The 12,329-nt window shown below is 51.1% G+C and overlaps 6 protein-coding genes across 6 annotated transcripts; 2 read left to right on the top strand and 4 right to left on the bottom strand.

Moving 5' to 3' along the window:
- Positions 1–499: 499 nt before the first annotated feature.
- BDV14DRAFT_175302 (orotate phosphoribosyltransferase) lies at positions 500–1,630 on the bottom strand. The gene has a single exon (XM_073769043.1). It carries the CDS (start codon positions 1,432–1,434, stop codon positions 730–732), a length of 705 nt encoding a protein of 234 aa, XP_073627083.1. The 5' UTR covers positions 1,435–1,630; the 3' UTR covers positions 500–729.
- Positions 1,631–1,981: 351 nt separating this feature from the next.
- BDV14DRAFT_79081 (methylenetetrahydrofolate reductase (NAD(P)H) MET13) lies at positions 1,982–4,387 on the top strand. The gene is made up of 4 exons (XM_073777540.1): positions 1,982–2,113; positions 2,193–3,023; positions 3,070–3,941; positions 3,986–4,387. Exons 2-4 carry the CDS (start codon positions 2,200–2,202, stop codon positions 4,156–4,158), a joined length of 1,869 nt encoding a protein of 622 aa, XP_073627082.1. The 5' UTR covers positions 1,982–2,113; positions 2,193–2,199; the 3' UTR covers positions 4,159–4,387.
- A 631-nt stretch (positions 4,388–5,018) lies between these two features.
- On the bottom strand, positions 5,019–7,643 carry BDV14DRAFT_190433 (putative NTP binding protein; the record flags this gene model as incomplete). The annotated part of the gene is made up of 2 exons (XM_073771332.1): positions 5,019–7,538; positions 7,608–7,643. 2 exons carry the CDS (start codon positions 7,641–7,643, stop codon positions 5,019–5,021), a joined length of 2,556 nt encoding a protein of 851 aa, XP_073627081.1.
- A 341-nt stretch (positions 7,644–7,984) lies between these two features.
- On the bottom strand, positions 7,985–9,833 carry BDV14DRAFT_79070 (Nur1/Mug154 family protein). Its single transcript, XM_073777539.1, has 2 exons — positions 9,442–9,833; positions 7,985–9,387 (listed from the first exon to the last, which is right to left on the bottom strand). Exons 1-2 carry the CDS (start codon positions 9,697–9,699, stop codon positions 8,326–8,328), a joined length of 1,320 nt encoding a protein of 439 aa, XP_073627080.1. The 5' UTR covers positions 9,700–9,833; the 3' UTR covers positions 7,985–8,325.
- A 290-nt stretch (positions 9,834–10,123) lies between these two features.
- On the top strand, positions 10,124–10,760 carry BDV14DRAFT_201133 (H(+)-transporting V1 sector ATPase subunit F; the record flags this gene model as incomplete). Its single annotated transcript, XM_073773679.1, has 4 exons — positions 10,124–10,150; positions 10,210–10,341; positions 10,407–10,544; positions 10,620–10,760. 4 exons carry the CDS (start codon positions 10,124–10,126, stop codon positions 10,758–10,760), a joined length of 438 nt encoding a protein of 145 aa, XP_073627079.1.
- Positions 10,761–10,968: 208 nt separating this feature from the next.
- BDV14DRAFT_175297 (ML domain-containing protein) lies at positions 10,969–12,161 on the bottom strand. Its single transcript, XM_073769042.1, has 3 exons — positions 11,763–12,161; positions 11,488–11,704; positions 10,969–11,422 (listed from the first exon to the last, which is right to left on the bottom strand). Exons 1-3 carry the CDS (start codon positions 11,969–11,971, stop codon positions 11,339–11,341), a joined length of 510 nt encoding a protein of 169 aa, XP_073627078.1. The 5' UTR covers positions 11,972–12,161; the 3' UTR covers positions 10,969–11,338.
- Between the last annotated feature and the right edge of the window lie 168 nt (positions 12,162–12,329).

Raw genomic sequence — 12,329 nt, 5'->3', positions numbered from 1 at the left:
GAAATATTATCGAGCACGATCCCATGCATGAGGCGTGGTCAGGTCAGGTCAGGTTCAGACTTCTCGGTTGACGCGCTTCTGTGGCTGGTGTACGCGATATGAGCTTTTGTGATAACTCGGCCTTGTGATATCAGCTGGTCTTGATCGAGCCATAATAAGGAGTGTGAGAGACCACACCGCAGTTGAGGCAAAGCAAGAGAAAGGCCGACCTTGGTGCTGTAATCGGAGCAACCAGATAGGGTCGATAGCTTCATTCCCTACAGCAATTCATCGCCTCATCGCCTCAGTACACCCAGTATTCGCGGTATCTTCCTAACGCCAGGCACTATTCCAGAATTTATCAAGACTGGGCGCCATCAAACGCCGCAAGCCGTAGAGTTTGTAGCACGTGCATCTTCTTTTGTACCTCAGTTGTAGAACTAGGTATGTAGTTCGTTTGCCAATTCTGAGTTTGGGGGCGTTTACAAGGTTCAGTCCTGACATATTCCGAGAAAAACAAGCTGGTGTTATGGATGTCTAGATATTAACGTCTATGGTCTTCAAGGCATCCGTTTATATATATACACCTCTTTCGTGTGCCACACTATGCAGTGACATTGGCAATAAGAGACGGTGAATTGTCCCTCTGAGTATGGGAGTAGACGTACACAGCATCTTCAAAAGGCGTAAAACGTATATCTAATCATTCTCTATCATAAATCTATTTTATCCATTCCACATTCGAGCGCATCATTCAGCACCATAGCGCGCACGGTAATCCTTCAACCGCTGCACCTCCTTCTCCCCAATCTCACCTCCCAGCTTCTCAATTAAATCCGTAAGTCCAATAACCGAGCGAATGGGAATCTTCTCGCCCAGATCCCGCTGCGCAACACCAATCGCACTCTTAGCCTCACTCTCAGAGACACGCTCCTCGCGGTCCAACAGAACAACAACACCAGAGACAATACCGCCCTCCTTCTCAATAATGCTCACAGCCTCGCGCAGCGCCGTACCAGCGGTAATAACATCGTCCACAATAACAACCCTCTTCCCCTTCAGCGGCGCACCAACAATGTTCCCGCCCTCGCCGTGGTCCTTGGCTTCCTTGCGGTTGAACGAGTAAGAGACGTTGTCCCAGTTTCCGGAGCCGTGCGCGAGCTCGTTTGTTACGGCCGCGCAGATGGGGATGCCCTTGTATGCGGGGCCAAAGATGATGTCAAAGTTGGGGGCTGTTGTGCCGTCGCTGTTGGTTGTTACGAAGGGGGCGGCGGAGAGGACGCTCGCGTAGGCGGCGGAGGTAGCGCGGAGGAGAGGTGCCGTGTGCAGGAGGGAGGAGGTGAAGAAGTAGGGTGATTCACGGCCGGATTTGAGGGTGTAGGTGCCAAAGGAGAGGACGTTGTTGGAGATTAGGAGGGGGAGGAGGGTGGCTTTGGATTCGGCGTTGGCGGACATTTTGCTTTTAGAAAGTCGTGAGACTCGGAATGTAGATTATGGTATAGAGGGTATCAAAAATAGTCAATTGCTATGGAGGGTAGATAGAGAAGAGTGTACAGAGTAAAAAAAGTATCGGCATTTTTTTCTGGAGCAGAGCGAGTGAGGGGCGGCGGAGGAAGGAGGGGCGGGACCAGAACTGAGCAGACCACTCAACAACCCTCCGAGCTTCTTCTTCCTCCGCCCTTTTCTTTTTCTGTCCTCTCCACATTCTCCCTCTGCTTCTCCTGGGGTGACATTCTGCTTCTCTTCTCTTGTCTGGTCGCTGCTCTTAGTTGCTCGTCTCGGGGGATATAATCACTCTCGGGGAATCCACGTGCCATTAGATCCTCCGAAGTCCGGTCCTGAGGGGTCCTCACCTTCTGCATTCTTTCTACCTTGGTCTTGCCTTGGAGCAGGTTCTCTGTTGGTTGCTATACTGTGCCATTGTGTCAATTCCGTCTTGAATATCATTGTTCCTGCGTTTTACATTTTACTTTGTCGCCTGAGTTGTATGTTTCTGCTTCGGGCTTGAACATTCGAGAAACACACCGCTGCGCTGCCCGTAAGCAGACCAACTGTCAGCTTGTTGCTCGGAATTGACCCTTTTGAACAACTCTATAACCTCGAGACGGCTTTGTGACGATAACTGAATTCCATTGTGAGTGACTTCTGACTTTCCTCGACTTTTTTTTTTGTTTCTCCGGTATCGGCCGACAAATAAATACTGATACTTCCAGCTTCAAAATGCATATCCAAGATAAGCTCGCCCAAAATGAGGCTGCCGGCAAGATCGGCATCTCGTTCGAATTCTTTCCTCCAAAGACGGCTCAGGGTGTCCAGAATCTGTACGACCGAATGGACCGCATGCACGCTCTAGGCCCCTCCTTCATCGACGTTACGTGGGGCGCCGGTGGACGACTGTCAGACTTGACCTGTGAAATGGTCAATGTCGCGCAATCGGTTTATGGTCTGGAAACATGTATGCACTTGACTTGTACGGACATGCCCCAGGAGCGAGTGGACAATGCACTTCAATCTGCCTACAAAGCGGGCTGCACAAACATTCTCGCGCTCCGCGGTGACCCTCCTCGTGAAAAGGAAGTATGGGAAGCTACAGACGGCGGGTTCCGGTACGCAAAGGACCTGGTCAAATACATCAAGGACAAATATGGAAACCATTTCTGCATTGGTGTTGGAGGATACCCCGAGGGAGCCGATGACAACCCAGACGTCGACCTTTTGATCGACCATCTCAAGGAAAAGGTTGACGCAGGCAGCACGTTTATCGTCACTCAAATGTTCTACGACACAGACAACTTCATCAACTGGGTTGCCAAATGTCGCGCCAAGGGGATCAACGTGCCTATTATTCCCGGTATCATGCCCATTCAGACATACGCTGCTTTCATCAGGCGCGCAAACTGGACCAAGACTCGCATTCCTCCCGACTGGCTTGAGGCTCTGGAGCCCGTGAAGAACGACGATGCTGCGGTGAAGCAAATTGGCAAGAAGCTGATCGCAGACATGTGCCGGAGACTGATTGCTTCTGGAATCAAGCACTTGCACTTGTAAGTCTCCTTCTTTACCATGAAATCTCTCTTTCTAACTGGTTAGCTATACGATGAATCTCGCCCAGTCGACACAGCTTGTCCTCGAAGACCTCCAACTCATGCCAACAGCCGAAGCCCCGATCCCTCGACCTCTGCCTTGGAGGCCCTCGCTTGGTCTGAACCGGAGAGAGGAGGACGTACGCCCCATCTTCTGGCGGAACCGCAACTCGTCCTACATTGCGCGAACACAGATCTGGGATGAATTCCCCAACGGCCGCTGGACGGATTCCAGATCTCCCGCCTTTGGTGAGTTGGAGCTCTACGGTATTGGTATCAAGGGGACGAACGAGCAAAACATCAAACTCTGGGGCGAGCCCAAGTCTGTTCGTGATCTCACCGACGTCTTCGTCCGATTCCTGGAAGGTGGCCTCGACCGACTTCCGTGGAGCGACTCTCCCATCACCCCCGAGACAAATGCCATCAAGGACCCACTTGTTGAGCTGAACAAGCGCGGTTTCCTCACCATCAACTCTCAACCGGCTGTCAACGGTGCCAAGTCCTCTCACCCTGTCTACGGATGGGGTCCTAAGAACGGATTTGTCTACCAAAAGGCATACCTCGAGCTCCTCGTTCCTCCTTACCTGATTGACGAGTTGATTTCTCGCATGAACGCGAACTCGGATCTCACCTATCACGCTGTGACAAAGGCAGGATTGCTGCGAACAAACACCCGTGACAGCCCGAATGCATTGACATGGGGTATCTTTGCCGGCCGCGAGGTTGTCCAACCGACCATCGTTGAAACAGTCAGTTTCTTGGCCTGGAAGGATGAGGCATACCAGCTCGGTGAGGACTGGGCCAAGTGTCATGAAGCCACAAGCCCCAGCCGAAAGCTGCTCCAGGGTATCATGGACGACTGGTACCTTGTCAACATTGGTAAGTACCCTTATGTCTGCTTTGACGCTTTACTGACCCTCTAGTCAACAACGACTTCCACAACACATACGACCTCTTCAACCTTTTCAAGGACCTGGAAGTCAAAGACATCGACGTCGAAGTCACAGGCGACGCCCCAGCCGAACCAAAGGCTCAACACAATGGCACCTCCAACGGAGCTACCAACGGGACTACAACAGAACCCACAAAGAACTAGGCACTCCAACATGCCTCCCTTCTTACTTTACTCTACAACCTAATTCAACACCTAATCTTCAACACGACGACTCTCAACGATACCAGCCAGACGCTTGATGCACCTGGCACAAAAATGAAATGTTTTACGGCGACACGAAATGAAGACCTCTCAACGATTTCTTCCTCAAGCGTTATTTAATTCAACATGACCTTTCCATTCTCAACAATATACCCTCGCATTTCAACCTTATTATATTTCTTCGCTTCGACTTCGGATTTTACTATTTCGGGTTCGCGAATCTTCAACATATGAATCGTTATTCAACATTTTTCACGAAAGCATGAGCATGAGTGGCCTGGACTGGCCAGGTATGGGAATATAATCTTCAACACACAGCACGGGACGACGGAGTTTGACTGAACTGAACTGGACTAACTTATGATGATGAACAAAAAGCAATCGCATCCTCTTCAACATGGGATACGGAAGAGCTGGAGTATTTTCCTTTTCTTTGCATGGTTTTGGATATACTACTGCATTCGAATCTGATTTGGCCTTGTCATACAATTACTATACAATTGAGTCGATAGAGCCAGATATACACCTTCCTTCCTTGGTAGCAAGGAAAGAATAATAAACATGAATCTCCTACGTTCTGAGGTATATGATGCTTAACGTCACACTGCTACGTAAGGGATGTCTAGGCAAGGATCATATTCGGATTGCAGAGTAAGGTATTGTACATGGTATGGACACAGAGGTAGTTAACGATGAGAGCAAGGATAGCCATAGGAGGGCTAGAAATATAAGGTGGAAAGATATCTCGACCCGGGTTGAAGGCGGAAAACCCGAGGACAGACAGAGAACAAGCGACTGCTCTATACCTGTATAAATCGCGACACCGCCCGAACAGCCAAAACAAATGGTCTCACAAGCCACAATATCCAAGTCCCAGTGAGGATAATGAATCCAACAGCTCGCGCAAAAACCATGCCGATAAACCCTAGAACCGCGAGATATACCAAAGCTTGACCGATATCAGTCAACAGCCAGCCAATGTCCCCGTCGCTAGTCTTGGGCCAAACACCTGTAGTATTGTACTCGGACAACACACCTAGACCTCGTCGAAGCACGAGTAAGCAGTGCTCAAGCATACCGAACACACTGTTCAAAAAGAGTTTGAGTAGAACCACCTTTGAAGCGCGGTTCTCTTTAATTTGTCGACAGTATCCTTGAACTTGGGCGACGAACACAAAAATCATATCAATGGTCATGTGAATTGTGTCTGAGCTCATCATTTTCTTGACCGCGGGTTGCGCCTTGTTTTCCTTATCAGGAGAAGTCACGGTACTGGAGTTGGTCTCCCGTTGTTCGTCCACTTGGTACCCATCTAGCTCAGCAACATTAACAATCTTGGCTTGCATAACTGCACTCATAGGCCGCATTGAGCTCTTGCGGGGAGGAGGAGAAGGAGCTTTCTTCAGTGGCATTGTTGCTTTCTTCTCTGGAGACTGTGCCAAAGATGACTTTCGCGGCTGGACATGGTTCGATCTAGTGAGTGGTGTGGTGACGTTGATCTTGATCGGTCTGTCTGGCAGAGGATCGATGCGAGAGTCGGTGGACGATCTTGGGATCCCTGGTGTACGGATGCACCCACGCATACCCCGCGGTCTCTCTGCTGTGGTGCCCTTGTCCACGGTGGTGGCGGTTGTGATGGCTTCTGCGTCTGCGCGAAACTTTACGGCGGGAGCATCCGTGGCGGGAGCTGGTGCCAAAGGCGTTGCTGAGGGCGCGCTTGACTTTTGCCATGAATTTTGGCTCAGTCGGCGAAGACCTGAAGGGGGTGCAGCCCCCTTGGTATTTGTCGGGAACTTTGTTCGAGCGTCGGTGATGATTTCGCCCGCGCTGCGCGCGACGGGTTCCTTGACGACGGATTGCTTGGGTAGGTGTTCTCTCAAATCCGTCATGGTCACCATAGTACGTGTTATAGTGGGTGTGATAATGAACACATCGTCCGGCTTGGGGATCGACCTCTGGTTCTCGGACTGCTTCTCGATAGAATCGAGGGCGTCTTTCGCGTCGAGGCTCGTAGACCTGTTTGTCTTCAGTTGGTGGCATTGTGCCTCCCTGCACAGAACTTTTGGCGACGGCTTCGAGCATTGGGCATGTTTCAAATTCCGAGAAATTGGTTCCCACTCTTCTTGTACGAGCTTCGTCTCTCCGAGCGCTCCCTTGCTCTGACGAGCTGGGTTGAGTTTTGATTCTGACACCTTGGGCATACGAGCCGGCGGAATGTCCACGACTTTGGGGCGCTCTGGTGTTGAAAAATATAGTATTTCGTCCGGATTTCGGTCGTTTGGGCCATTGATTTCCTTGCACCCTAAAAAAGAACCGTCTGAATTTGCGGGAGGTGATTTCTGTTTAGAAGCCGTGGATGCCTCTTCCCAGATTGTGCTGATCCTGTGCCCCTTGCCAATCTCGTCGGGGCAGTAGTAGCGATTGTTATGGGAATAGGGATCAGCGTCATCCTTTGATCGGGCATCGTGCCCATCAAGTGCTCCCACCCGCTTTCCGGCCAGCTCAGAGCACTTGTGTTGTTGCTCTGGTGTTCCGCTACGCGGGCTCGGGAGGGTGTCAGGATCAACCATTGACCCTCCTTCCGTCTGGACTCTTTCGATACTCTTCTGGTACTGGGCAATTTGCCGTACGCCCATAGTAGGAGGATTGGGCTCACGCGCAGATGGCATATGAACGACGAACCGATCTTCCCATTCTTTCCTCGAAGAGCGGCTGGAGATGGGCGACACGGAAGAACCCGTATTGATAGAGGAATTGGTAGTGCTGCCCGTTTTGTATCTGAGACTGGACGCCCCGCTGTCATTTGAGCTGGCGGAATGGTTACTCTTTGTTCGCCCTGATATGTCAGAGAAGCGGTGTCGATTGGTCGAAGTACTATCACGAAAGCCGTTTCGTCGTCTAGGGGTCAAAATGTTTGTCTTGGCCGTCAGGCTCGACTCCGAGTTAGATGATTTGTCAGGAGAAGAATCGTCGTTATTCTTTCTATCCTTTGCTATTTCCTGTCGCGACGAGGTCGCCAAGGAGATGAACTTTCGGTACGCTCCGCTCCTTGTCAGCGAGTCCTTGTCGAATCTATCTCGGATCTTCTGCCAGTATCGCTCGCGTTCTTTGTCCAAATGCTTGGGGGATTCATATTCAGGCGATCCGTCGCGCCCTTTTTCGCTACCAGGTGAGGTGCCGGGCTCGTTATATCTATCTGTGACAACCTTGAGCACGGGAAGCTTAGTAGGCGTACGCTTAGGTGGGGGTGTAGGCGGAGTATCATCGTCAATTTCAGACTTGTTAGTCTCTGGCGCGCTTGCTAACTCGGCCGCGCCATTCTGAGTGTCGTTCGCGTCCGGGTTGGTGGTTGCACCTTTGCTGTGACGCGGTCGGGACTGACGATTGACCATCTGCCCATTTGATAGGGGAATATCGATAACCATATTGATATGTATATAAGGTCGCAAGCACTGGTGGCGGCGACTCAAAGGTCAGTGCCAATTGTTCGGTGCAACCAATCTTTCCATGGGCGACCAGCAATAGAGGAGTGTGTGGCGGGCCAACGTTCGTGGCTAGTTGGGTGTTGAGGAAGGAACCATCGAGGAGCGGCAACCACCACAACAAAGTCGAGAACAACACCTAGTCGACGAGACGTTGGGAGTCTGGGCCAGAAGCCGCGTATATGTTGTGGTCCGAGGATCTGGAATGTACAATGTTGGGTCGCCACAGTTGGGAATGCACCGCCAAACCACAGTGGAATGCACTCTGCAAGTTCTGATGCATTTTGGAATGGAATCAGAATTCTAGGCCGAGGTATTGCTTGTTAAGAAGCAGATGCCCCATTGATGGTCAATCTTCGCTTGCACACCGTGACTGCGATTCGTGATGAGCCTGGGACATCGACATCCAAAATGAATTATGATGTCGCCCTTCACTCCAACCTGCCCTCGGCTTGAATCTGAGTAGAACAAGCTTTCCCAGCCACATTCCACATTGACAGGTGCATGCCCATTACATGAGAATGCTATACAAGAATTAAGGCTAATATCGGATTCTCTGTAGATGCAAAGATCACTCATCGTATAGTATACCGACCATAAGGAAGGACAGCTTTTACTTGGTAACTCAAAAGCGTCCAGTTTCACGTCTACCTTGGCCTCTGCTTGTTGAAGCCAGGGGACTCGGAGCAGCAGCAATGTTGCTCTTCTTTAGCGGGCTCGAGGGTCGCGCGCTTCGTTCCCGGTAGAAAAAGTCTCCGCTGTTATGTAGCCGACGATCAAGGTTCCCCGGCGTGGACTTTCTTAAAGGTGAATTGGCGTGTGAGTACACTCCCAGACTTCCTCCATCACCAGTGCGAGGCGGAACCGGGCTCTGTCGGAACTGAGGCTGGCGAATAGAGCCAAGGGCGGATTTCACAATGGGAGAAGCGTCGCGCAGGTAACCTGGTGTTTGCACGGATTGCGAGGGCCGTGTGGGCGTAGAGTTGAAGGAGCTGCTTCGGGATGAGGCTCCTTCTGGGTCAATATGCCTCACATAGTTCGGGTTGGGGCTTGTCTTAAATCCTCTGTTAATGACAACAGCGGGAGTAAAGGTATCGACTTTGTTGTATTTCTCCTCGAACGCTTGCTGGGGACCAGAAAACTGGGTTCCAACTTCTCTCATCACCGGTTGAGTCCGCGGGTGAACAAATTTCGTATCGTACTCCTTCAGCACTTCCTTGTGTACCAAGAGCGAGTCCTTGGCTTGCTGCTTGAAGAACGATGCGAGGAAAGACATTTGAACCGAGAGCAGCGTTGTCACCACGAGAGTCGTAACGATTGTAACGCTCGGTCGAGGGTCTGAGAGCTGCGTGGGCAGGAAAATCCAGTAGACCAATGCATGACCGGGGCTGAAAAGGCAGAACAACCGGAGAGAAATGGGTAAAGGATCCCAGAGAGCAAGCTCCCAAACATCGCGCTCGGCATTCGGATGCGCCCTCGACTCTGCAGACCCAGAAAGCGCATTAGCTAGGTATCGCAGCGGCGACGCAGCGGCAGGTCGAGAGTTGACTCGCACGCGCTGAGCTGACGGTGTAGTAGGCGCTTGATCGATTGAGTTCTCGAAGAACCGATAAAACCGTTTGCGATGGAAGGTATAGAAGGCATTCAAGGTGGAGGCGAGGATGAGGGAGTGTACAATGAACGACGCCTAGTAGATCGGTTAGCCCATCTTCCATCCCTTTATATTGTACTGCCGACTCACCATCCAGCTAAGCCATGAAACTCCTCCCTCGTCGCCAAAGACATCATCGATAGCATCGCTGCCGCTCGTTCGGCTGTTCGCCCTCGCAACTATAAACACCAAGTTCAAAATAACACCTAGCGTCGTCGCCCAGTCCTTCTCAAACTGATCCCAATCATTCGCATCAATCTCCTCGGACAGCCAAAGCAAGAAATCCAGCGGGTTCAAGTAGGCCTTGATGCGCTCCGCCAACGGCTGGCGGCGTACAAGTCGCGGCATGGTGATGTCAAAGTAACGACGAACTGAGCAAGCGATAGACGACAAAGGACCGCAATCAGGTCCAAAGCTCTAGACCAAAATGAAGCTCTAGCGTAGTGAACCCTGGCCAAATCCGGACCTCCTGAGCTTCGAAGCAGCTTACAGCTGTAAACAACGCAACAACAATACAGAAAAAATATGGGGGGAGCTCGGCTTAGATAAGCGGCGCTAAGGCCGATATGTGAACGTGCGGGTGGAACTAGACCTCTTCGGGATGACGATTGACGGCCGTGCTGTGAGAGTCCCGACATCAGGTCCAAAGCTCGCCGACTGACAGTTGCGACTTCAATCTGAGATCAAACTTTACTCTTTCGCAAGGCTTCTACGCAAGAGCTATTGGAGCTACCTACTGAATCACTCGTCTACGCACCTTCATCCAAGCACCATGGCGGCTGGCCCCGTCGCTTACAAGGTACCGCTCTTTTGCTCCCCTCACCTGCGGACTCTGTCTAACTGCTTGGTTTACAACAGGACCGACAGTTCCTCGCTGTCATCGGCGATGAAGAGTACGCTATCAGCACTGAAAATATCTCAAAGAATCCCGCTAACGAACCTCCGCTCCGTAACAGCTCCGTAACAGGGCTTCTCCTCGCCGGTATTGGGGTATGTGGACAGCGACATATGCCGCAAGAGTGAACAGCAAACTGATATGGTACCTCGATATACAGCACGTAACAGGCCCCCCGGACGCGCAACGCAATTTCCTCGTCGTCGACGCAAAGACAGAAACCTCCACAATCGAAAAGGCGTTCCAGAGCTTCACGCAGGAACGGAAAGATATCGCTGTGCTCTTGATCAACCAACACGTGAGCGATGCCCGACCCGGCACTTGATCCTGTAAGAGAGTTTGCGGTGCAATGCTAACTGGTATGTTATAACAGGTAGCAGAACGCATTCGACACGTGGTCGATGCCTATTCTGAAGCCTTCCCCGCCGTGCTCGAGATTCCCAGCAAGGACCACCCATATGACCCGGAGAAGGACAGTGTATTAAAGCGGGTACGGAGATTATTCGGTGAATAGATTGAGTGGTGTTTTGTTCGCGGGTTCTTGTCACATATTTATGCATTCTATGTTTGAGGAATATACATTGTCTTGATCATTCTCGGGAGCGCTGAGAGTCACATTTTACACTAAAACTACAAGAGGCTCCAGGCGGCAAATTTACTAGTTCAGCTCACAGCTACGGCCTATGTCCCCATTGGGTTGATCTTCTACGGGAGTAAGAGAACACATTCGAATGATGTATTAGGGGCACTGAAGCCGAAACAAAGAAACTCGGATAAACAGGCGGTATAATGAAACAGCCACCCGAAGCGGAGGCAGATAAGCCATTAAGATGCTCATTGCATACTATGCATATTGAGAGTCACGTAGAAGAAGAGTCAAATCAAGCATATCCCGAACGCCGCAAGACGTAGCAATCGTACATTACTAGCAGGAACCGCGAAGTGATAGACGTGAGCCGTTTTCTTGAAATAAAAGGGGAAACAAATATAAATGCGCAGCGTGGACAGATCGTAGAGTGGTTCAGAGAGTTGTGGATCGTGTAGGCGTTATAGAGACATGTGAGGTATCAAGACGATGGGCTGCATCATCCCTTAGAACTGGATGTTCTTGCCATCAAGGCAGGTAATCTGCTTGCCGTCCTTGTTGTAAACGTCGGCGTGGACGGTGTATCGGCCCTATTTGACACAAGTATGTTAGCTAGCGAATTCATGGGAATTTGGGCAGGAAGAGAAGAACATACCGGAGGAATCTGAGCCGGAAGATCAACCTCCTTGGTCAGAACCATAGGACCTTCCTCCAGAGGACATTCCAAGTCCACGTTTCCAAGCTGATCGCACAGATCGGGCTGCTGCCTGAGGAGAGTGATCAAGCCGTACTTGACTTCCAAAAGGACATAGGCGCCCTTCTCAACTCGCTCGTGGAGAACACCCGAGGCCTTGATCTTGAGGGTTTGACCACTAGAAAGAGTTAGAATCAACAGCCCGCAGATACGAGTTATATCAACTAGGAACTCACGGCTTGGGAGGGTTGGGAGCCAAGTCCACGGACTGGATCTCCAAAGAGTAGTCACGAGTGTTTGCGCAGTACTCGAGGGGGTTGTCGCCTTTGACGGGCTCACCTTGAGCGATCACATCCTGGGAGAACCCGAAGAACGAGGCGGGTTTGGCTGTGACGGCCAGCGGGGCCAGGCACAGCAGAGCGGTGGCGGACGATAAGAGCTTCATGATCTCGTGCGGAGAAGACGCTGGAATCGAGAGTGGTAATAGGAGGATTAGAGCAGCGGTTATCGCTGATATTTCGTCTCTAACGTAGCCTTACGTAGGTGCAGATACGCAGTTGGAGGCTTGAAGCAAGGAGCTGAGGAGAGTTGAACAGTGAGGAACGTTGGAGAATGAGGATGGTGTCATGGGACGCCTCCAGTCCGTTGAAGCGCCGCTGCGGTGACGAATGGCTGGGCGGGATCCACGTGATAGCGCCGGCGAGCTAATCCAATCCATGTTCTTGGCACTTCGATAACACCTCTGCATGAGGCTGACTATTATTGCTAAATGGCATCTGTTGTCCTGATAAACATTAAACTGT

The sequence above is a fragment of the Aspergillus stella-maris genome (assembly GCF_047715825.1).
Source record: "Aspergillus stella-maris strain CBS 113639 unplaced genomic scaffold BDV14scaffold_35, whole genome shotgun sequence".
In the NCBI taxonomy this organism is placed as follows: domain Eukaryota; kingdom Fungi; phylum Ascomycota; class Eurotiomycetes; order Eurotiales; family Aspergillaceae; genus Aspergillus; species Aspergillus stella-maris.
Note: the sequence above shows the minus strand (reverse complement) of the source record. Positions and strands in the feature narration are given on the sequence as shown.